Source organism: Toxotes jaculatrix, chromosome 15 (assembly GCF_017976425.1).
Source record: "Toxotes jaculatrix isolate fToxJac2 chromosome 15, fToxJac2.pri, whole genome shotgun sequence".
Classification (NCBI taxonomy): Eukaryota; Metazoa; Chordata; class Actinopteri; family Toxotidae; genus Toxotes; species Toxotes jaculatrix.
In genome coordinates, this window is record NC_054408.1 from 22950495 (window position 1) to 22974599 (window position 24105).

The 24105-nt window shown below is 40.0% G+C and overlaps 1 protein-coding gene across 1 annotated transcript in view; it reads right to left on the reverse strand.

Moving 5' to 3' along the window:
• Positions 1 to 24105, reverse strand: part of LOC121194707 (inactive dipeptidyl peptidase 10-like) — a 169731-nt gene that overhangs the window by 70892 nt on the left and 74734 nt on the right. The window contains exons 2-3 of the mRNA XM_041057695.1: positions 7427 to 7541; positions 5560 to 5655 (exon numbers count right to left, since the gene is read on the reverse strand). Of these exons, the coding sequence (XP_040913629.1) occupies positions 5560 to 5655; positions 7427 to 7541 (211 nt within the window). The remainder of the gene's footprint in view (positions 1 to 5559; positions 5656 to 7426; positions 7542 to 24105) is intronic.

The following is a 24105-nucleotide window of genomic DNA, read 5'->3' on the forward strand; positions in this document are numbered from 1 at the left end:
TGATTTTATTGTATTTTAATTATTTTCATTTTTTAAAAAATGCTACGGTCAGAGTTTATACAACAAAAGACCTGAGACAAAAATTGATGGGTTTTTGGTGACTAAAACTATATTTCTGTCTTCATGAGTTTAGAGTTTAAATGTTGAGTTGGATTTTTTGTATTATTATGTAGTTGAGGAGCCCTAACCTTCACTCTAACCTCCACAAACAAAAGCAGATCTATGCTCTTCACTTCTATGCTTCAAATCTCATAAATCCCATAGTGTCTGAAAATGCAGAGGAAAACAGAAAATAAAGGAAGGATTTGTAAATGACATTTACTTTCACAGTGACGTTGTCGAAGATGTGCACATGGATGGATCAAAAAGCAGACATGTACTCAGACATGACACTGAGGGTGACTGAGGATGCTGGACTACATAAATCAAGTCAAGCACATGATGTGGTGGATGAAAAAAAATTGGGATTCTCCATTAGTTGAACCAGCATTAGTCGGCTTATGTCAGTAATTAGGCCAGAGCGGGAAAAGCATTTATCATTGTGAAGGACGCACACTCGACCGAAGCTATGACTCTCCTTCAGCAGATGTCACCTCCCATTACTGCTTTTGTACCTCCACAGTATCATTATACAGTCAGTTCAGCTACAGGCGTGTCACCTGTTAACGACGTAGCTCATGAAGCAGGCACACTTCTCAGGAGGACCGTGGCTCAAGTTGACATGTAAGTCTAGACACGTATCCTGAGTAATTCTGTCACACAGATATTCCTACATTCATACATGTCTAAACAGATACTACTGCAAGGTAAGAAACTGTAAAAGGACTAAAACTGTCCTGCTTTTACGGAGAAGTCCCTACAAAAAGCAACAACTGAGCTTGGTGAGTTCACAGGTACAAGATAAATACACAACTTTACATTTTCCACATAATTACAGGTATTTTTTCCGGGAGCTGCCCTGGCTGCTTTTCAGACTGTGTGTTGGTTCATAAAAAAGATGAATCTGATTGCAGTGAATGAAGAGAATTGACAGGTGGTGGAGCTGTAGCTGTCCAGTTTAGTGGTAATTTGTACAAGGTGAACAGTATTGACTGATAAAGGTTCAGTAATGGATTTGCTGAGATTACTGTAGTACAGAACATTTATTGAGCAGAGCAGTGATTTGTATGAGCTGGGAGGTGCACACACAGCTGCATACACACATGCACAAAGTCTGACATCACACCTTATACTAGTTAATTACTTACACTTACAGACTGTACATTGTGTTTATGGGGACAAAGATTAAAGCTGCACCCAGAACGCATAGTTTGGAATCTCCTTTTGGAAGATTCATATCATATCATATATTTGCTTTTGAGCTTAAAACAAGACATTATGTTGAGCTTGACATTAGACACAGAGATCTAGTAGATAGAAAAGAATCAATCAGTTGGTTAGAATCAGTGATACTGTGATATAATATTCTGGTATTTCTCTACAGCATTAAATGCTCCTAACTAAACAACAAAGTTGAAGTTCAGGAAGAAATGTCTTTATTTAATATCGACAGGTTCCTATTTACAAACAGTCAAGGATGCGCCTGCAGCACCTGGGTAGAAAACATGTTTCTTGGGTCTAATAAATACTGACATTTTTGCTATTTAGAGAAAAAAGCTGAAAATACAGCAAATTAGTATTTTGAGGTGAAACATTCTTGCATTGCGTACCCTGTTTTTTTTTTTTTTTTTTTTTTTAAATTACACACCACCCTTGATCGACTGATCCTGCAGCTAACATGATGCCAATGATGATGGAAGACCGCTATTTTTATTTAATCTACTCCGCCCTACTATGTAGAGGGGAAAACGCTGTCTGCTCGGAAACAACATGAGTTTGAAAATAGCTACACAACACAAACCCCTACTAGGAAATCGATTGTGTTTACATTCCATACATCTATGAAGTGCATTCATACAGCCTTGAATGGGAGTGACTATGAAAATTCTTATCACGTCAATTCCAAAGATTTTATTTCGGCAGAAAGATGTGACACCGCTGAGGAAATGGATAGACACACTGGCTATGTTGTGTTTGAATTATTTGTTTTCTTGTGCACAAAGACACAGTTGCGGAAAAATAAAAATGTGTTGTTGTTATTGAGTCTGTTGAAGCGTTTGTGGCTTTGAGAGCTTAAGTTTGCCGAGTGGTGTGTAATTATGTCCACGCTGGGCCAATATCAACACACACATACAATCTCTCAACAGGCTGTCACTGTCAGGCTGAAGGTGCCCAGCCTGTGAGACTCACTCACTGACATGTATCCATATGAGACACTAAAAAAAACATCTAGTATTCACACACAACAGCTGGAGAACACAATGTATGTATTATCATTCTAATATGTATTAGAATGATTGTAAATATGTAGATTTATGTGAACTGAAATAAAAATGATAATAAATAAAGATGATGCGATTGATTTAATGATGCATGTGCCAATCAACAGATGCTAATTCACCAGTCTAACCTACATGTAGCGGGGGTGGGGGTTACAGTCATCATCATCATCAGCGTGTTCCAGATGAGATGGTGAGGCATTTTGAAGAAACAATGTCCTGTGAAAAACTGGCTCCATTAACGGGGGAGATGGCGGCGCACCTGATGAATCACTGTGCTCTTAGCAGCAAATTTAATCTGTGACAATGCACTCCATTTGACAAATCATTGAGTTGTAACGTCAGACCGTAGCAGCCATCCATCCGTAACTTTATATCGGCACCCATTTAACTGAGGTATGATTTAAAGTCGTATACTTGGACATTCATCTTGTATTGTACTTTTGTCTCCTTTTAAGTATTGTCGTTTCAGCAACAAGAAGTGCTCCTGCTCTGTTATTTTGTGTTTTAATTTAACTTTTAACTGTCTGCAGCAGAAGTGGGAATGTGTCCCGTTGTGCAGATTAACATTTGATAACTGTGAGCACGTTGCGCCTGTATTTTAGCAAATAATATCTTCTTCCACTTCTTTTATAATATAATATGGGGAGTGACTTCCAGAGCTGGAGGAAAGTGAGACGTTCTTCTGCAGCAGTTTGACAAACACTGACTGCTATTTACACAGCGGCACTCATCAGTTCTCCTGCACGGCTCTGGGATCAGCTGGTTACTGTTGTAATAGTCACAGTGACTGATCAGAATGTGCATTTGTGTTTGATTGTATAATAATTGTGTTTTATTAATAGAAACAGATATCATAACAGAAGCTGTCTGAATATGGTCCTTCAAAACTTCTAATAATACTAATACCATTACTACTACTACTAAAAAGAATAATTTCTTATTTAAAACAGTTAGTTGGTTGGTTAGATATACTGTTACACACAGTCCAGTTTTCCGTGACGTGGACTTATTATTGTGTAACAGGCTTATTATTCAAAGTTAAATTGTCAGTAAAATATAAATTGCATTACTAATTAGGTTTTAAACAATCAATACGAAAACCATCAATACTGTGCTTCCCTTAATCAACACAAAGAGTGAGCACATTTAATTTTTCTGTCATGAGGACACCCGTCCTTTCCGTCACAAAGCCTAACAGGAAACCAAAGTTGGGTGAATAAAAGCTCAGACACTTGAGGATCTAGCAGTTGGCCTCATCACCTCACACAGAGCCTCTTCACATTCCTCTGATAGATGAAATGGTTTGAATAAACTTTATTAGAAGATTCATTTAATCAGTAACTGATAGACATTTAGCTATAACAAATACTCCATTTATCTCTAAGCAATGGTTCCTGATATTATTTCAAAAGATCCTTGAATTGAGGGCTTAACTACTTCTGATTTTAAAACTGATAAATGTGGTTTGTTTATACACACACACACACACACACACACACACAAAGCAAATTTAAACTCAAAGTGTAGTCTGATACAGCTACATTACATTTTTGCTTTTGTAATCTATGCTAAAATCACATCTCTGCCATCACACAGTCTTTTGATAGGTTCATCCTCTTTGCTTTCAACACACAAACAAACGGTGCCACGGTTCAGTTGGAAGGTGACACCGCTTGAAAAAAGCGGTCTGAGTCCGATTGTTTGGTCCACACCGAGATCAGAGGACAGCCTCAATGAACCAAACACAACAGGGAAAAACACCAGAGCTTGTTCAGACAGGACTTTTCTCACTGAGGCTCATAAGCAAAGTATGAAATAGCTGAAAACAGATGCTCTTTCCCAGCTGAACTCATTTTCATGTTAGATAAAAATACACCATAAAAAGACAACCAATAAATGATGAGTATGAGACCTGGAATTTTATTTTCTGGAGAAACTAATGTCATGTTAAGTATGATTTGTTATTCTACTGCATCCCACTGGCACTTGATTATTCATAAGACCACATGATGTACCTCTTCAGATTATCTCTAATGTAGAGTAGACAGAGATTAGAGACTTTCATCCCAAAACCTCCAAGGCCTCTGTCTTAGGAAAAAGAAAATCTAATTTTTGCCTCAGATCCTAGTGATCAATCTTCCCTCTCGCCTGTCTGTCTGTTATCTTCTTCCATTTGTCTGGGGTCTATTTTGCCCCATCCATCCACAAACCACCCTATAAAACTAACTTTTCTGACTGCCTCATCGCACAACATGGCTGCTCTCTCTGTCAAGCCTGAGATCAGCCCAGGGAATGAGATGGCATTGCAAAGATAGTGGGAAAATGTCACCCGGGAATGAAATATTGATGGACAGAAAGGCCTTGCTTCTTCCTCTTGCCCCCGGGTGTGGAGTGAGAGTCACGCAGTCGATGGGCAACAAAGAAGGAAGCCAAAACAAACACACTAATCCACAGGAAGGGAGACAGACGGAGAGCAATGCGGGAACCCCACAATCCCGTCCATCCTTCCCCTCGGAGGTATCCTTATCTTCCCCCTCCCTCTAAGCAAACCATAATCAGATTCACTCGCACTTCACTTGATGTGGTTTATTTTCAGTCAAAGCCTTCCAGGCTTAACATATGATCCCCCTCTGGCAAATAAGGAATCAATACAATGTAAATAAGTAGAGGGAAAATAAATCCCAGCATCTTCATTTGCATAACTAGATGCAAGGTAAAGCTCGGGTGAAACATGTCAGCCTTGTTTAAAACTGTCTGCTGCCTGTTTTAGTGAGTCTCAGTTACAAAGCAGAGAGAGATGTCATCTCCCTGCTGCTGAACAAAAGCAGTCCTGCTGTTTGCTTTTGCAAAGCACACTCAGGACTTATCGAGGTGTCATTAATGTCAAGGAAGAGTCCAGGTGTGTTTTGTATAAATATATGTACAGCAGCGTTAAGTAGGGGGCAGGTAATGTTTACTACACTGGTCACTGAAGTCACTGTAGAATACAAGAATAATGATGACTGTGTCACATTAGTGCTGTTTTTGTCATTCCAGTGAGCAGACAGGCATTAAAGACTTACAACAGCCATGTCATATATATATGTCAAATGATACTGACATACATCATTTCAACATATATCTTCATCCATTTCAGAACCACACACCTTATTCCATTCATGCAAACAGCGAAACTCACCGTTGATCCATTTGGCTTCTGGGTCATGGACCTTGAATTCAGGTTTGAACAAATCCTCCACAGTCAGTTTGGTGTCACTCCCAGCTTGGTTGTCAGCTGCAAGAAAAAGCCACAAATGAAGCTGCCTGGCCTTTTTAATAAAACATGGCTACCATATAGATGCTATCTCCAAGCCAAATTGCTTTCTAGCACCGTTCAAAATCAATCCTCAACCACTCGCATTTAAATGTTTTCCCAGCATCAGAACATTAAAAATATAAAGTCAGCCCTTAAAACATACGACTGTGGGCACACAGGCATCCTGAGGATACTTTACCTGTGTGCATGTGTGAAGGCCTGAGCTTTAAAAACACAGGTAGTGCATTTGAGAAAAAAGTTCACCTCATCAGAATCATATATCAAATGCATTTTCCCTTGATACAAGTACTACAGGTTGACCCATGTAACATGTAAATTTCTAGTAACTGAGGTTACTAGAAATATCACCCAGCTCTGAACATGCCTGCACTTTTCTGTACAGTTCGGTTTTAGCTACTCTCATCAAGCAGACAGCTGTTTTTAGCAAAAAACAACAACAACAAAAAAAACCCCCCATATAAATCCTATGACACGCTACCTGCACGGCATGAAAAGTTGATCAATGTAGCTCTAAGGTTTAGGTTTTAAAACGAGATTATTAAAAAAGAAAACCTTTATTGCTGCAACCTGAAAGAAAAAAAAAGTACTGCTTGCAGTCACCACAAAGCTTCCATGTTTCTAAGTCAACAAGAAAAAATGGACAGCTGGATGTTTACATCTGCTTGGTAGACAGATGTATTGTCCTTTTAAACCAGATGTACATAAAGGAACTTATACGCAAACGGGCACGCGCGCACGCACACTCTCTCTCACTCACTCACACACACACACACACAGATCCATGCGAATGAAAAGACGCACATGGCACAATATTTTTCTTCAAAATGCCATTTCATATGTTCATTAACATGATCATTACTGGACTAGAAAATCCTCAAGCTGTTCCAACGTTGCCCCTGGAAATGTTTCATTTTTAATTATGAAATGTTATGCCTTTAGCAGAAAGAGAATGTGCCAATTGTAAGCTCCTTCTGAATAGGACAGCTGCTGATTGTGAGCAGAATAGGAGGGCCAAGTCATTTTGAATGTCAGCCATATTGGCTTTCCTTTATAACTCCACACAGCATGTTTGTTTATGGAGGCAATGAAAGTCTAACCAACCGTGGAATACACCAGGGGAAAGTGTGGCTGCATGGCCTGTGGATTGTGATGATTTTACATCTGAGTAACACTGGGTGCTTTTTCATAATTTTGGAAAGAGGTATATATTGTACAATAGTGTGAAAATAGCCAAAGAATACTGATCAGCTAAGCAAACAACTGTGGAATATAAAGACACCAGATTAGTAGTCTGTGGGTCACACAGGTCCATGATCTATAAGAGTGGACTGTCCTGGACCATCGTTGACCATCCATGATAACAAGAATAAATGGGTGGTTAAGGTTAAACTACTGGTTGTGGTTTAGGTTAAAATAGGTTCTTCTTTAAGGCTTACAGGACCTTCATTGTTATAGTTACAGTAATAAACATGCAGTAAGACTGTCGAATGGTCATGGATAAAAGAAATAATATTAATTATTGGTTTCACATGGGAAACAGCCGTCTCCTCTCCATCCACCCCGACCCTCCTCCTAATGCGGACAGGTCGGAGTAAGCTACTTGCATAGATGACCTGTGGGGTGTTTTCATTTTTTAAAAACCGATGTAAAGGCAGGGATTCTTTAACCAGAGTAAACACAGGCCCTTCAAGACATAAAGCAGGGCACAATCACTAATGCATCATGTTACCTGGAGTGAGGAGGATGACAGACATGGTGATGAGGGAGCAGACCACCAGGATGACCAGAAGAGCAATGGCAATCCCCTTCCAGTTCCTCTGAGGAGGACTCACCCCACCAAGGTCCTGCAGAGGGAGAGAGGGAGAGGGAGAGAGAGGTCAGAGTGGAAAATACTAAAAGTGTATTTTTATGATGACAGAGGCTTGCCTAGATGTACACATCTGTAGATTTACAGATGTGATAATCACAAACTTGATTGTTGTTATCAACACCTTATCAGACACCAGGTATAATGTAAAAAGCTAAATATTCAGAGGTAAACACAAATGCCAATTCACACGGATGTATAGCAACGCAGCTCCATCCTGATGATCACATACTGTACACACTGCACACAGCGGTGGTGTTTACAGTACCTATTAAAATGAGTCACATTGAGGCTTTGTATATTCAGTCCAATCCCCTGCACGGTGCAGGGCTTTGTATGAGCCGCGCCGTAAGCCTGATAATGGAAACTCAGTGCTGAAAAGCTGGAAGTATTTGTACTTCCTTGGACAATCTTTCCTTCAAATTACACCTTCTGAACTGTAGCCAACACATTCTGTCTGCTGGGGCCAGGAGTCACTCTTTCTGCAGCTGAGTTGCATGTTATGAGCCTCAAACAGAGATGTTTCAACATCTGGCAGATGAGAAATGCAGCAGGCATTTGCATTTAAGGGTTCCACCGGTCAAATTGACTGCAGAGAAGACAAGGTATTGGCAATCTGAGAGACTGTAGAGTATCTAATAAAAGCAGGAATCTCTGCGTATCTTCCAGCAGGATGCTTCGCAGCTCGAGGACAATAAACTTCCAGAGGACAAAAGAGACTGGAGCACAGATTAATTCACAACTTTTCAACACCACTGTTGTCTGTCAGTGTGGACAAGTGGACAAAGACATAAGGCAACAATTTAACCATGTGTACAATTGTGATTAGTTGAGCAGGATCTCAAATCTGAATTCCTCATCTTTCCTCTAATTTGTCACATGACAGATGTTTGTATTTGTATTTTTTGTATGTTTATTCTTGTAACTTTGTGTTTGTGTTGTTCTGTTTTGTTTCTGGCATGATGTTAGCCCTCTGGCATGAATGAATTACTTAATTTGCCATGTTTTCTCTATGTTGTCACACTTGGCAGATATTTGGACTTGAATCTTTGTACCTTTACATGAGGTCTGTGTTCCTTTGTTCCTGATGTGGTGTCAGGTATGTGGCATTTAGACACTGACTGTGGCAAAGACCACCCTTGGATTCACTGTCTAGTGGATTTGAGACCCTGTTCAAACGGTTATCAAAGGACAACTGTACACCTGATTAACTATAATTGTCTTTGTCCACTTTGACTCTGAAGAAGACGTTGTCTGTTAGTTAGTTAAAGGCTGTGAATTAACTGGTGTTCTGCAGTCTCTGTTGTCCTCTGAGCGTAGAGTATACCAGTGGCCTGCCATCAGGACAAGTGGAAGCAATCACTCTCCTTAAATCTCAGCGTTATCTAACCTAAAAGATCCGATATTGCCTTCTTCTTGTATTACTGCCCTCTTGTGGCTGCAGTAGGCTATTGTCACATCTATCATTTCTGTCATTTTCGTGGGTGTAGCCATGTCCCATTGACAAAGGCTGGGGTTTTATTAAGCAGAGAGAGGAGCAGCATTTTTTGGATGTTTGTGCACACTGGCATTGTAAAATGACTGGCCACCAACCAACTGTTGCGTCTTGACTGGTTGGAAGGGAGTGAAAAGAAAACGACTGCCAATCAGAGCTCAGTCCCGCTTTTAATGAGAAGCTTTCTTTGTATCACTCTCTGATTTTCTCTGAGATCCATTTTCGGAGTACTTGACATGGTGGTGTAAAAGCAGTGTGGCTCGCTTTTTAATCTGAGTCATCACTACAAATTAAATTAAAAGCATAGTGACTGATGAGCCAATCATAACTGAAGTACCCCCAGTTATTTCACACATACCACAAAGTAGCAGACAGAGCAGAGAATGTTACCACAACACTCATCTACCAGAAATTTTGGCAGCTTATTTTTCTTATTTTGAGTTGCAAGCAAACATGGACCTCTGAATAGTTGGACCCTCTTAAACACACAGAAGCAGTTCATTGTCACCACGACTACAGACACATATTACATAGATGCAGTTTTACATTATTCACAGCCCCCGCTGGACTCATAAGACTGATCTACTATCAGGACTTGGACCAGTGCTCATTTCATTAATAGCACAAAAGGCTGATGTGCCCTTGAAACTGACAGCAACTTTAAATTGCCCTTGTGCCTTCATGCATGAGATTCTTTCTCCCTCTCCTCTGCACTTTGTCCCTGTCTCATTTTCTCCCCCAATTTAATATTTAGCCACTTTTGAACCATCATCCTCAATTTATTGACCTAATTATGAACCATGATAGAACCACTAAGAGAATTTTGACCAGCTCAGTCTCTTCATTACCATTATTGCAGAAGAATAGAAAGGACCCCGGTGAACGGTTAGCCTACCAGAAGGCATGAGACAGCAACTGGGCTTGATCATAATCATTAGACCCTCATCAGAGGAGATAAATTTTTCAATAAATCTATATAGACTGGAGAATAGGCTGGGGCCTTCATGAGCTCTTTTAAAAAATGGATCCAATAAGCTAGTGAGCTTTACAGGCACTGTTATATTAAAAGAATGCTTCCATCACGATGAAAAACCAAAAAAAAGAAAAAGAAGAACTAGCTTAGGAGGATCATCAGAACCTTTTCTCGCTGACGTTAACATGATTTGATCAGACATGTTATTATTTTTAAATAAAAAAAAAAAAGATAAATATGATCAACGTCATCTCCACTAGTATACCAGTACGCCACATTTGAACTCATCACAATCAAAGACAAACAACACACACACTTTAACTCAAACTGGTTCCTTTAGAGGAAGGTGCAAGTCTGTAAGTTTGCAAGAGGACACACTGGCTTATAAATAAACTCCTGTCAGGCTCAGCAGTAAGAACAAAAAACCTGTGCCTTCATTTTTCTGTGTCTGAAAGAAAAAGTACAAGGATAATGGCCTGTTCCTTTAAAAGTACCTCTTTATTTGCCGATTTTCTTCTATTCCTCTTTAGCATACACAGTATGACACCAGGGAAACTAGTAGTCTAACAGTTATTTTATTGGTTACATACTCTGCCATCTATGAATGCATGTCTGTGTTGTGGGCATTATCAGCAGTTAGGACCTTATGTATAGTCTTTACTAAGGTGCTTAGGTTGCCATGCCATTTCCACAGTGACTGCATAATTACATAGATTTAAATGTCAGAGCAAAATGTCAATGTAGCAAAAGTTTTACAAGCGAATCCTGGTGCTCACTGTACATCCAACTGTACAGTGATCCTTAAAGTCAGGTACTCCGGCTAAATGAATCACTTGTTCTGCTTTAGGTTAAAGATTTTTCTGAGATACAGCCACATATTAGATGAGAAGGCTGATATCATTTTCATCTCTGTGGGTTCAGAACAGAAAATGGTCCAAGACATGTTAAGCCAACATTAGCACAAATGCTGGAACCAGGTCCAGTTAGGCTAGCTCTGTACATATTAAATAAAGGTACATATTCATATACAGTATTTACATGCATTTTACCAATGTAAACATAGAAACATATGTTTGACTCACTTCTAAACAATATTTAAAATCAAGAAATGGAAAAACAGCAAAAAAAAAAAGAAATCCACACTGGGGGTGTTTCTTTGACATCAGTCAATCATCTGTTCTTTGGAACAGATAGGCCTCCATTTTTCAAAATAAAAGAATAAACTCAGAGAGATGTGTATGATGCACTCGGCCTTTTTTTCCCTCTGGTGAAGTGAAGCGTAATCTCTACAGGCAGCTGTTCAAATCACACAAATCTCCCTCTCTGTATGTTTTGATCTCTGTTATTGATCTTGACCAGCAATTTTATGAGCTTTCCAGTTTTACTGTGGGTATATACAGTAGATGTTACAGTGGGCTGGGGAAATAAAATAAATCTAATCACTAAAAACTGATGTTTTATTCTATTTGCTCATCATGGATCTTCCTTTAAAAGCGTTTTATCTTTTTAATGCAGATATTAGTCAGTCTGGTGAACACAGCTCTCCTGATTTGCTGCTGATAAGACAGCTGGGTCTGAGGGCCTGACACTGTTAAGGACATCTAAATTTATGTGGATTAAAGAAATGCACAATGTACCCATGGATGTACAAACAGCTATCACTGCATTCCTTTGATACTGAAGTAAAACTTGAAAACTACACGATTCTCAGGCCAGTTCTGACGCATGATTCTTGTCCAATTTTCGAGTGGATTCCTGGATGTTTGATTTGCTACAGACGTAGAGTAGGATTTTTGACCCAAATTCACCTGATGCAGTGTCTTCGCCTCACGTCTCTCTCTTCATCCCCCTTCCACTCTCCTGCACAGGCTTTTCATTTGCTCTTTTCTTAATATTTTATTCCCCACCTCCTCTGTAATGTTAATCTCATCCAAATGGAGGAGAGCAACAAAAATCTGAAAGGAGATCATAAGTGTTCGCACAGTATGTTGAATCTCAATGTTCTGACAGAAGAGGAAATATTGCATGCCTGCATGTGTACAGATTCTGGCCTTATTTTACTCCCATTGGTTATTATTTATTTATTCAACCCAGACAATGATTAGAATCCTCTTTTAATTTATCTGACTGTGTGGGTAATTCTACCTGACTCTCTCTGGGATAAATTCCATCACACTCAATCAATACAATCAATTATTCATCAAGTCAAGTAGATCACAGAAAATAATGGGACACATTTGTTGTTAGGGAAGTATTGAGAGGCACAGCTGAGCGAACAGTGATGATGGTGTTAATCGATGCGTGAATTCCAGCATAGACCTGACTGACACCACTGCTGGTGATGATGAAATATTCTGGGTGTGCACGACAACATATTTGAAGTGAGGATATAACTTTCAAATGCCATGGCTTTCTGTTTGAAAAGAAAAAAAATTGTAGCTTAGATGACCCTGGTGATATTTGGTGGTTATTTTCACATACTTGACAAAGCTGTCACGCAGAGAACACAGAACAGTACTGGGGATGAGTTCCATTTTAGATTCGAGTCCAAGTTGGTAAAGTACCTAAGTTCCTTAATCTCCTCTGCCAGAAAATCACCTATCAAATATATCATTCACGTTCTCTGTTTGACACCACAGGTATCAACAGAGGAAAAAACAACCGATAATGTATATAAAGAGTGGGATGGCAGAGTAGGATGTGCATGTATTAGGTTTGATTACCATAGCTTGTATTAACATCAGGGTCGTGCTTGGACCCTGAAACACAATTAACCCAATTAAAATAGTTAATTAATGTGATTAGAAGAAGCTAGATTCTTAAATATCAACTTATATTTTTCGTTACCTGAAACTGAGAGAAACAAAAGCAGTACCTTAATTTCATTCCCCACCAAAGATTCCATAGGGGATTTGAAAGTATTACGGTTTGAAAAGTAGATTCAGAACCAGGTTCAGATGTGATAAAATGCAATCAAAACTGTTCCCTAGACATTATACATCTGTCTTCACAAGACTGAGCAGTACTTCCCATGGCCAGTCAAATGAACATTACATGTAAAACTGTGAAATGCCCCTTTAATTATTTGTCTACAGTTTCAGCTAAGAGTATGTTAGTTGAGGTAACATTATTCCATGAACAATCCAAAAAAGCAGTAAAGAAGACTATAAGACAACAGAGAAAAACTCTCCTGATTACAGCAGAAATGTCCCTCAGCAATCACAAGGCTCAGCTGTGTGCTTACAGAAGCTGTTCTCTGTGATCATATCATCTGTCTTTGAAACAGGAAGAACAGCCTACAAACCCAGAGAAAACAACTTAACGTAAAAACAAAAACATATTATTACAGGAGGCCTGTAATGAAAGCAGAGACAAAGCATAACTGGAGACAGACACAGAGCTACAGAGCTGATTCCTGCTGGAGTTCTCTGAAAATGTATTTTCCTGTATATTTATAGTATTTATATGTTATATATTGTACCGTCAGTCTGTATCAGACATTGAATTGTGTGATTTTTTAACTAACAGCACCTTTGGGAGTTTGTCTGCTGTGGGTCAGAGTGTCCCTTTATGCAGCTTTTTTTTCTTACTTCTGAGGAAGTGCACTGTTGGTCCCGCCCCCTCAGCTGGAGACGATGAAATGAGACCAGCCAGTCTTTTTATATTAAAAAAAACACAGGTGTTCTGTGTGCATTTTGCACAACTCTGCACATCAGGATCCACTGTCCTTTCAGTGTTGTTGAGTTTGATCTTTGTTGCTGGCTTTGCTGGACTTGAAATGCATAGGAGGAGTCAGTAGTAAGCCTGAAGACAGTCATTTAAGAGGGTCACGGACAATACTCCATGCTCCAAAAAATACTCCATGTTTCTAACCTGGTTCTGCACCCAGCCAAAGCCCTGCACTTGTTGTACTCACTGCTGGCATACATCAAATTTTCAAAGTGAGAACCATAAAACATTATGTAAAATTAGAAGGTTAATGCTGCCTCTGAGATGTTTGATTAAGATCCCTGCCATCTTCATCAAACTCCTACTAATAAGCTTATTCCTCACTGGCTTGCTGTGCACGTGCGTGTGTGTGTGTGTGCACCCGTACATGCACGTGCAATACTGTCAGAGGAGTCAGGCTATTTATAGAGCTGTGAGCTTCCCCTCTCCTGGACTCTGACCTTGGAGAGTGTGACAAATGACAAGCAGCATTTCAGCAGAAGCTGAGCCATTTTAACAATGACAGCAGGTTGTAGGGGGCGAAAAAAAAATCAAATAAAATAATGCCATCTGTACGGGCTTATTTTTGTTTACCCATGAAACACCATTTCTCACTGCCTCGTGAATCATTGGCAGCCACGGCAAAGCCACACTGGGGTCTCGAAGGCTTAACATCTGAGATTGATCCACTGGCTAATAGGAAACGGCAAGCTTAGCTACATGTTGTCATCTTATTGTATTTAGCATTATCAGCCTTGCCCTGAAGGACACTGCCATTGGCCTTTGGTCCTTGGGAGGTAATTCTCAATTAGTCACTGTCCCTACCATATTGGTTTCAGATACATGAGGCTGGCACAGCAGTGCAATGGTATTACTGAATATTAATATGAATGCAACAGAATCACAACTGTTGTTAATGGCATCTCAGGGAGGGATGCTGCAAAAACTGATTTGCAGCCCACATTTATTATTGAGCTCTGAATGAAGAACCAATAGAAATAAGGAAAGTAAAAGTAAGGCTGTCTGTAAATGCTTTGTGAACATTAACCTCTCATTTCAAGAGCCATTTAACTGGATTCTTTATCATTTCCCTCCATGGCTTCATAATTATTGTAAAGGCCATATTCACAATTATCACATTGCTGCTGACAAAGAGTTGGAGCACATTAAATGAAGCTTTTATGCACTTATTTGAATCCCTATAAAATCTCTGTAGTCAAAATACGACACTGATATCTTTAATTTTCTCAAACATGTCAGGCAGAAAAAGCCTGCATGATCTCCTGCACTTAAGTAGATTAACCTTTGCTGGTTTAATGGACATATAAGCATCAATGCAAACTGTCTGTCATCCTGTTTCAGAGTCTTTTAATATGGCTAGTTTTTAAATCTAAATAAGTCATGTCATAATTCCTGAATCAATAAGCTTTCAAAATGAACAGAAGGTTAGTTCACATTACCTCTGCTAACTTTACACAGCATCTGCTGCCACCTTACTGATTATAGTCTCTGCAAAATGTACAGTATATTGTATATTTCTGTGAATAAACCTCATAGCCTCAATAGGCTTCTGTTTCCAACAGTGAAACATCATGAAAAAGCTAAGTAAATACTTTGCAGAACAAAAATATTTAACAAAAACATAATCTCTTTTGTCAGTAATATTAATTTTACAATACATCGGTCATGGAAGCTACATTGTTATCACAGTGTGTGATGATCTCCTCTCTTGTCATTCAGAATAAAGTGCACTGAAGAGCCTTTGCGTCTTTGTTTTTGCATGAAAATTGTTAGCGTGTGAAAAAAATCCACCTCGTTGTATTAGATAAACTGTAGCCTTGCACACCTTCCTCTGGGATATGCATGTAACTGTCTCTGGCATATTAAAAAGTAATGTGAAGCGGTATCTCTGCATATCAAAGAAAGGCTCCTGAGCCATCAGTTAGCATGCCCTCAAGCTGACTCAGCCTTCACCTGTACCAAGCAAACACCTCAAATAGCTCAAGCAAAGTGAAATAACCAATGACAAATACGTGAAAAGCAAAGCAGTGAGATTTGAACCAACCTTCAGACAATGAGTTAAAAAAAGACAGAGGGTGAAACTGTCAAAGCAAAGTTAAGCCTGTATATGCAGCAGTTCAGGTGATTCACACTTGTTTACATTATCTGATATATATTCTTTCCCCAGCTGTGGCATTAACATGCAGCAGAAATCATGCAAATATGTCTGTCAGGCTGTGTTGCTAGGCACTAACAAACCTCTGTTTTACTTGTTTATCTGGACCCCAGAGCCCTGAACAGTATTCTTCACTACAGTAAATAACTGCTGAAAGAAAAGTTATGATACAGTACTTCAAGGGGACTTTGGATAACTGGAAGGACAAGAGTGAAAGGAAGTAGGGATCCAGACTGGGGCACAGGTATTTGAGATTCAGAATATTTATTGATATTGTTTGAATTTAGCCTTTTTAATATTCATAATTGTATTAATTGTATTAAGGTTTACTAATTCTAAAAGGCCGGGAGAGGATATAATGAAATGTATTCATAGGCATTAGACCACTGCGGTGGATAAATCTAAGCTCAAACCACCTACAATATGTGAGGACAATAAAGCAAATTCCATTAATTATCTTTTTACTTTGAATTTCCTCTGCACATTTAAATGCGATTTTTTGTCATTTACGTGTTGGACACCAAAGCCTTTGTCTGTCCCCTGCAGTCAAATCTCCGAATGCAATTAGACAGAGTTGACTATGTTCCTGGGAAAATTACACTCCAGGCTGTGAATAAGATTCCAGCCATTTCCTCCCAATTCAAACGCAAATCTCATTTAAAAAAAAAAAAAAGAAAAAAAAAAAGAACCTGACATGAGCAGGAATAGCAACAGAAGCTCATCGACATGGAGCTGAATGTGTCTGTGTGAAGACAGGAAATTGTCTCTCTGTATGGGGTTGAAAAGTGACGCGGTGTGTGTTTTTTATACCTATAGGGTGACATTGGAGGACTCAGCGAGCACTGAGCTATAAAATTGCTAGTTGAGAGGGAATTAGTGGGGATGGAGAGGTGGAGAGGGAAGGGCAGCTCGGTGGGGAGTCGGATGAAGAGGTGTGCCTCAGCAACCGATTTGATCATCTCACTATCAGTGATGTTTACAGTGGCTCTCCAGTTGGTGATTATGTAGGTTGGTGTCTTGACAACAGAATACAGAAAGGGCATATGCCTGCTCTATTACACAAAGACAAAAATTACATTGCAATAAAAAAAAATGAAGACAATGGCTGACACGCACAACATAACACAACTATTACCCCTTTAAGATCACAGTTGGGCTAAACTATTACCATGACCCTTACACATCCTGGGGCTTAGACTCTTGATATGTACCTGTTGTTTCTTGGCTGCAGCTAAGACGTGCCCTCTTTGACAAACTAATACATCAAATCAAATATGTAATCATGAAAAGTACTTGTCCCATAATGTCCAACGGATTTTCAAGAGGGTAAAGAGCACACATTGGCTTTGTACTGTGAGGGGATTTAAGAGTCTCGCCTCTCAGTCCATCCTCAGATTAGCCGGAGCAGTCACATCTATCAGACCTGACTGATTTCTACAGCTGGGATCTGAACAAACAATATCATATTATTTGAGTTTGGGTGATGACAGAGCTCTGAGAGGACCTGACCAGGGTAGAATATAGAAAACACATCTTCCACATGAGACAGCAACATTTTCTCACCTGGCACCCTCATCAGGTGCCACCGCACTGCTTAGCAAAAATCATCCATGTGTCTCCTCTAAGACGTTCTGTTTGCTTCTCAGAGACAACAGCCATTATTCAATCGGCCACCAGGGGTCACTTTCTGTGATATGTAAACACAGGTCATTTTTAGGCGTCAGCATAAGTAATCAGTGCTGTTTTTGCGGAGGATGGTCTCTGTCGCAGTCTGCTCCACAGTTTCCCTCAGGTCCTGTCTCCAGCCCCTGCTCACTTCTCCCAAGCTATGTTTTCCATTTTCAATCACCTGAGCTTCCCTGTCCACTTACGCACCTGTTCCTCATTTTCCTCATCTGGCCCCTAGTACTTACACCAGCCCTTTTTCCCCATGCAGTCGGACTGTTGAGTGTTTTCCTACGTGCCTGAAGCCTGAGTTTACCTGCCTGTTGTCTGTACCTGTCTATCTACCTGCTTGTCCACCCGTCTGCCTGTAAGCCTTATTTCATCCATTAAAGCAGCTTCACTGCATCAGACTGCCTGTGTGTCTGCGATCATTACACAACCTTTAATACATTTTATTATTGTAACCATGACAATGGAAGTCCAGTACTCCTGCCCACAATAGGGGTCAATAGGGCCATCTTGGGAGGTGCTCTGCTGGTGAAATCAAAGGGTGAGGACAAGCGACTTGTATAGCTGTTCAGGTTGGAGGACTTGTTGCATTATATGTAGGCGTTTCATGTAGTCAGACAGCAGTGTGTACATCTTCAGGTCAGTTACACAGGTGCCATCCCAACCATCTCTCTTGACTTTTCTACCCCATCTGTGGTATTTAGTTCCCACTCAACATACTGAAGGTGAAAATCTTTCTAAATGGTTAACAAATACACAGTTTCTAATGGATTTCCTTAAACAGACGGCCACTCAGACAAGAGTAAATAGTGCATTTGTTGAGGACTATTTTTAGCTTCAGATTTATATATTTGGTGTCCTAGTGAGTGCTTTTGGCAGCACGGTGGTGAATTTGGGATTATCTGGAAGTAAATGATGTGTTTTAATAGTTTTCAGAGAACGATAGAGCTCTATGGCACTAGAGGAATGAGACACATCAGGTGCTGGTTACACACAATACCTGTTTCTTCATGGGATTCGAGTACAAAAGGAAACCCAGTACTGTGCAAAAGATTTAGGTACTTTAGATGTTGGGTTCTTATCCATCCCCCAAATTCATTCTGCAGCATGACTACGAGCCCAAAGATACAGCCACAGTCATAAAGAACTATCCTCAGAGACAAGAAGAACAAGGAAGACTGCAACAGATGGTCTGGCCCCCACAGAGGCCTGATCTCAACATCAGAGAGTCAGTCTGGGATTACATGAAGAGACAGAAGACACCGAGACAGGCTAAAACCACAGAAGAACTGTGACAAGTTCTCAAGATGCTCGGAACAAGCTACCTGCCAAATACCTTTAAAAACTGAGTGTGAGTATCCCGAGGAAAACTGATGCTGTTTTAAAGGCAAAGGGTGGGAACAGAAAATTCTGATTTGACTGTTAGTGTGTGACCTTTGTAATCAGGCTGGTATTCAACGTAACTCCAGGGTAAGCTAAGCATCGGTTAATGCTAAACTGTTTCTGAGACAGTGGGTTGAATTACATTATTTCTATTTTACAGCTCATTTTGGTGAAGATCAGTCTTATTTGGAAAGGCAGAAAACATAGAAAGATATAATATTCAAAACGGAATGAAAACATTTTGATAAGACTATTGAAACTAACTGACAGCCTCAGCAGCAGCTCAGCACAGATAGCAGCAACTGACAGAGAGAGACAAAGATAAAAAACTCAAAATTTCACTTGAAATGATTTCTACTGTGATTGTTCCTGCAATCAGGAGGATAATTCTAATTCTATTTTCGTGCAATGGCACAACTAAATTATGACAGCCGAACAGTACGACAAAGACACAGGCGGCTAAATCAGAGGCAGCACTTTGTGAAGCGAAAGTGAAAAAATGTAGCGCAATGATAGATGTTTGAGGAAATGCCCCTGGGCCCAGAGGATCATGGCAAAAAAAATCAGATTGCATGAGGCGATAGGGCCAGGTGTTCTAAAGACAGGAAGCTAGTTATTTTTTGTTTACCTAATCAACACAGTCACAGCAGCAACTGTGGCACAATGAAACACAGCACCTGGGGAAAATTAGAATATTTTAAATTTTTGATTTTTCATCAGTCAAGCTAGAACAGTACCTCTCAACCTGCAGAAAAGTGAGGATCAGATCCTCTCAGGAGTTGATGATGAGTGTAGCAATACGTCAGTGAAAGAAAAAGAAGACTTGGAAGAGGAAGTTTCTTAGAAAACATTAAATCTTTGCTTGACTTAGCTGCGCATTTAAGTGCAGTCAGAAAAGGGCACGAGACACTCGTGAAAAGAAACGCTGCTTGAAGCCAGATGAAGTCTAAAACACCACGTGGTCATTCGTGGCCAAATCTAAGATACTGTGACAGTTAATGCTGCAAAAATCATACTTCTTCTTATAACTGAGTCAGATCTGAAAGCACAGATGATACATGATGATATATTTTTAGATTCAATTTAGATTCAATGTGACTTACGCTTTCTGAGAATATCATTATCTCAGTGCATCACGAACCAGCATCCATGAATCTGCGTATATGAAAGACGCCCTTTATTCCTCCAGACCTCCAGTGGTGCCCTACAACTGGTGGGGCACCACTGTTTCAATTCTGTCTGACTGCCAGACATTTGAAACTCTCATTTTATTTGCAGGTAAAAACAAAAGTGACTGCACCTGCAGTTTTGGAAATAATCCCACAATGCACAGGGAAACTGCACACACACGCTTGACGAAGTATGGTAGGTAAAGTTGGGCCAGGGAGTCGTACAGTTTTCAGTTGTTTCAGCATTCCAGTTTGAAACCTCTACCAAATACATTTGGATAACCAGGATGTCAGGACTGCTGCCTGACTGTTTCAGGTCCAACTTACATTATACTCACAGGAACCAGGTTATAACAAACCAATTTTCCTGTAACACATGTGCTGTTCTCATTGTTGTGAGACCAAACTGTTACAGCTGATGTGAAACCTGTTACCCACTCACAGCTGAACATCCATGTGCAGTGAAAATACAGTATAGGGAGTCGATAGACAGATGTGATGTTCTATCTGTCTATCTGCACAGTGCTATCAATATCATTGCCCTTCAGATGGGCCATTGATTATCTACCCTGGGGAGCGAAATCGATCCCGGCCTGCCCTCAGTGCTTATTATAAGTCCTGAAAGTGCAGAAAACCTTGTTTGCCAGAAACACTCACTTCATCTGAGCTCAGCTGATGAACTAGTGGTAAGTAAAGGCCTGGAAGGAGCCACCTCGTTAATATTAATGAGAACAACATTCTTGGAGTAAACTAAAAATAATCTCTGTAGGTCAATGTTAGGGGGAAACAGTGTCTGTGGTATGTAGTGCATAGAATTCAATAACACAAATGTATGACAGGCAAAAATTATTAACATTGGTTCATATGTTTTATAGTGTTTGAGTGTGCTGAGCTGAGTGTGCTGAGCTCTCATTATATCAAATAATAAAGAAGGAAGGAAGTACTTGCGTCAGAGAGAGCGTGTCTCTCAGGGCATTGGTTTTTCTAACTGCTCTTTTTGTTGTAGCTGTTGTTCAGGAGACAATTCTGTGGTTCACTCTGAAACAAGAATGCTCTCCATACCCTGCACCACAATTACTGCTGGGCAGCCAGGGCATTTTAATGGCGTCTCAATTAGAGCCGATGTTTTTTTCCGCTGAATAAAGTTGCCTGAAGCAAAGTTAAACACTTTATACATTTATGAGACCAGTGAGGAATAAAAAAAAAAAAACAAAAAAAAAAAACATGCATCTACACAGATTCACAGAAAATCTAAGTTGGCTATCTACAAGATGCCATGTAGTTAGTCCTGAACCCATCAAATCGGAGTGGATTCAGGAAGCTGAGCTGTGTTTTCATTATACATATGCATTTACAAACCGCCACCCCGTTATCTCTCTCTCACACACACACACACACATACACACACACACACACGGAGAGGATCTGACTGTTCCCTCCTCCTAATTCCTGTTATCTCAGGTTTTACTGCAGTCTGTCCCCTGTCTGTGTCACTACTGATGACTCAAACTTTGTAATTGCCTTTTAATCCTTTCGAGGATAGAACATGTGTCAGCGTCGGTTAATTTGGGGCACCGGTCGCCTCGGGATATAGAGGAAGGCTTATGACATGAAGGTCAAAAAGTGTGAATCACTACACAGGTTGGAACATTTTGGACAGGAACATGAGTATGGACGAGCAGCCCCACGAGACAGCCCCACCTGTCTGCCTGCTGCCTTTGAGCAATCCATAATCAAAGAACAGAAGAAGTTGTAACTTGTGGATTAAATCACGTTTGAAAATTAGATTAAAAAATAAACCAGGAAAAAAATGAATCCACATCTACATCCAGTTCACAGATGGAACAGTGTGAAAGCAAAACCTGTGTCCTATGTCCCCTACGTACATTGTGAGTAAGCACATTTGTGATATTTTCAAAATGCACCTCTCTGTGAACAACCTCAGTTTTCAGAAAGAGATGAGATACGGGCTGAGCATTTATTAGGGTGACCTTACAGCACCTTCATACAAATACGCATCCTGAATTCAAATCAGCTGCCTCAGTATCTTCAACAAACCTCCTTCATAAAAGCAGTTTTTAACTCCCTTCCTCTTTCCCTTCCTCGAATCGGTTTATTATGAACTGTGGACGAACTCCCCACAAAGAATAATGAAAAAGAAAAAAAAAAACACTGTTATCAGCACACAGCATTCATTAATACTCACCCCACCATTCACAGTTCATGTGATGTAAACTGTGATGTGCAGAATATGGACGTAATTCATAGGGAAGGTTATTTGCACCTTTCAGCATCAGGATAATTAGAAGTGATTTATATAAGACATTAGAAAAGTATTAAGACAACATCTAAAAAAATCAGACTAAAGAAATCAAAACAAAGAATAAAGTTCACAGTGCAGTAGGATATGAATTAATTATATATTACATATTTGTCATTCTAAATGTAAACCTCTTTTTCCCATTTGGTATTTACATAGCATTACATTTTTGGATGACCTGGCAAACTTGTTAGCAAACATTTGCTTATTTATACATCTATCAGTCACAGAGCAGCATGATCATCCATTTGGAGTCATGTTTTCTCTCTTTTCTGAGGGGAACATCTGAAATACATCGGCTAAATGTTCCACTATGTTATGTATATGATATATGAGTCTCTGTCTGCTGTTGTGGACAGTATTTTTGTTTTGTTTTGTTTTGTTTTGTTTTGTTTTGTTTTGTTTTGTTTTGTTTTGTTTTGTTTTGTTTTTTCCAGCTTTCTCACTGAAAACTGAACCATGAGAGGGGTGAGACTGAACCCAAACAGTAAAGTTGTGGGTTGGACAGATGAACAATGAGCTGAAACTCTCTATGAGGCTCTGTAAATCAGAGGGGAGCTGCACATTCCGCTGATAACGCTCTCTAAGTGTTCACCGTGTTCACGTTGTTATGTAAAAAATATTGCTCGTATTTTCCATGTGTTGTTTTTGAGTTACAGTGATGACTTTGTATTGATAAAGCCACAAAACCCTGTGGGCGTCTAAATCTGTCCTTTACTTCACACTCCCACCTCCGTGTATTACTCTCACCCATCTAACCTTAGCACCTCTTCTTCTCAATTCGTTTTGTCCTCCCCATCATCCTCTTCCTCTTGATCCTTTCTGAATCATTTGGTCATTTACACCCTTGTACTGTCTGTCTTTCTTTCCTCTACATTTCCCTCTCTTAGTTTCTCTCCACTCATTCCTTCCCTCATATCTCTCATCCCTCACAAACCCTTCTTTCCTCTCCTTCCCATTCTCATCCCTTTCTTTCTAACGGCCATTATGAATCTGCAGCAGCAGTGCCCTGGGCATTTTCTCCATTAGTGTGAATTACAGCTTCCAGGGCCAGAGGATCGCAGCGTGAGAAACCGCCCCTCTTACTCATGATAAGGTAGGTATCCCTCTCTCCTAACTCTCGCCTTTTGTCCCAAGCTCAGACAACAACAGTTCCATTAACAAAGCAAAGGAGGACACTCAGTCAGGGCAGGTGGGAAGTCTATACACCCCACCGACAGCTCAGAGCCTGGACTGGCCATGGGGTCGCACACACGGGTCAACCTTTCAGTCAGCCTGAATCCTGTGTGTGGTTACAGGAGGCAGTGACTCAGCTTGAGACCAGCCAATGTCAAATGAGTCAGTTTGTTCTCAGGTTTTTCTTTCGGTGAATGTAGAGAGAGCTTGGCCACACTGTACAATATCGCTGCCAAGAGTGCTTCAGTGCGGCCATTCAGCTCTGGCTGTCTGGAGTTACATACTCTCTTTATGTACATGAAGAAAACCAAGAAAAGTTAGGATTATTCACAGCTAGGGTGAAGTAGCTAAGCATGGGCTGTGGTGTCACAAAGGCAAAATTTATACATCTGTTTCTAAGTCTATAACCACACAGACACATATACAACAGAAAGAAAACTATCTAGACAGGTCACTTTCCATTTCAC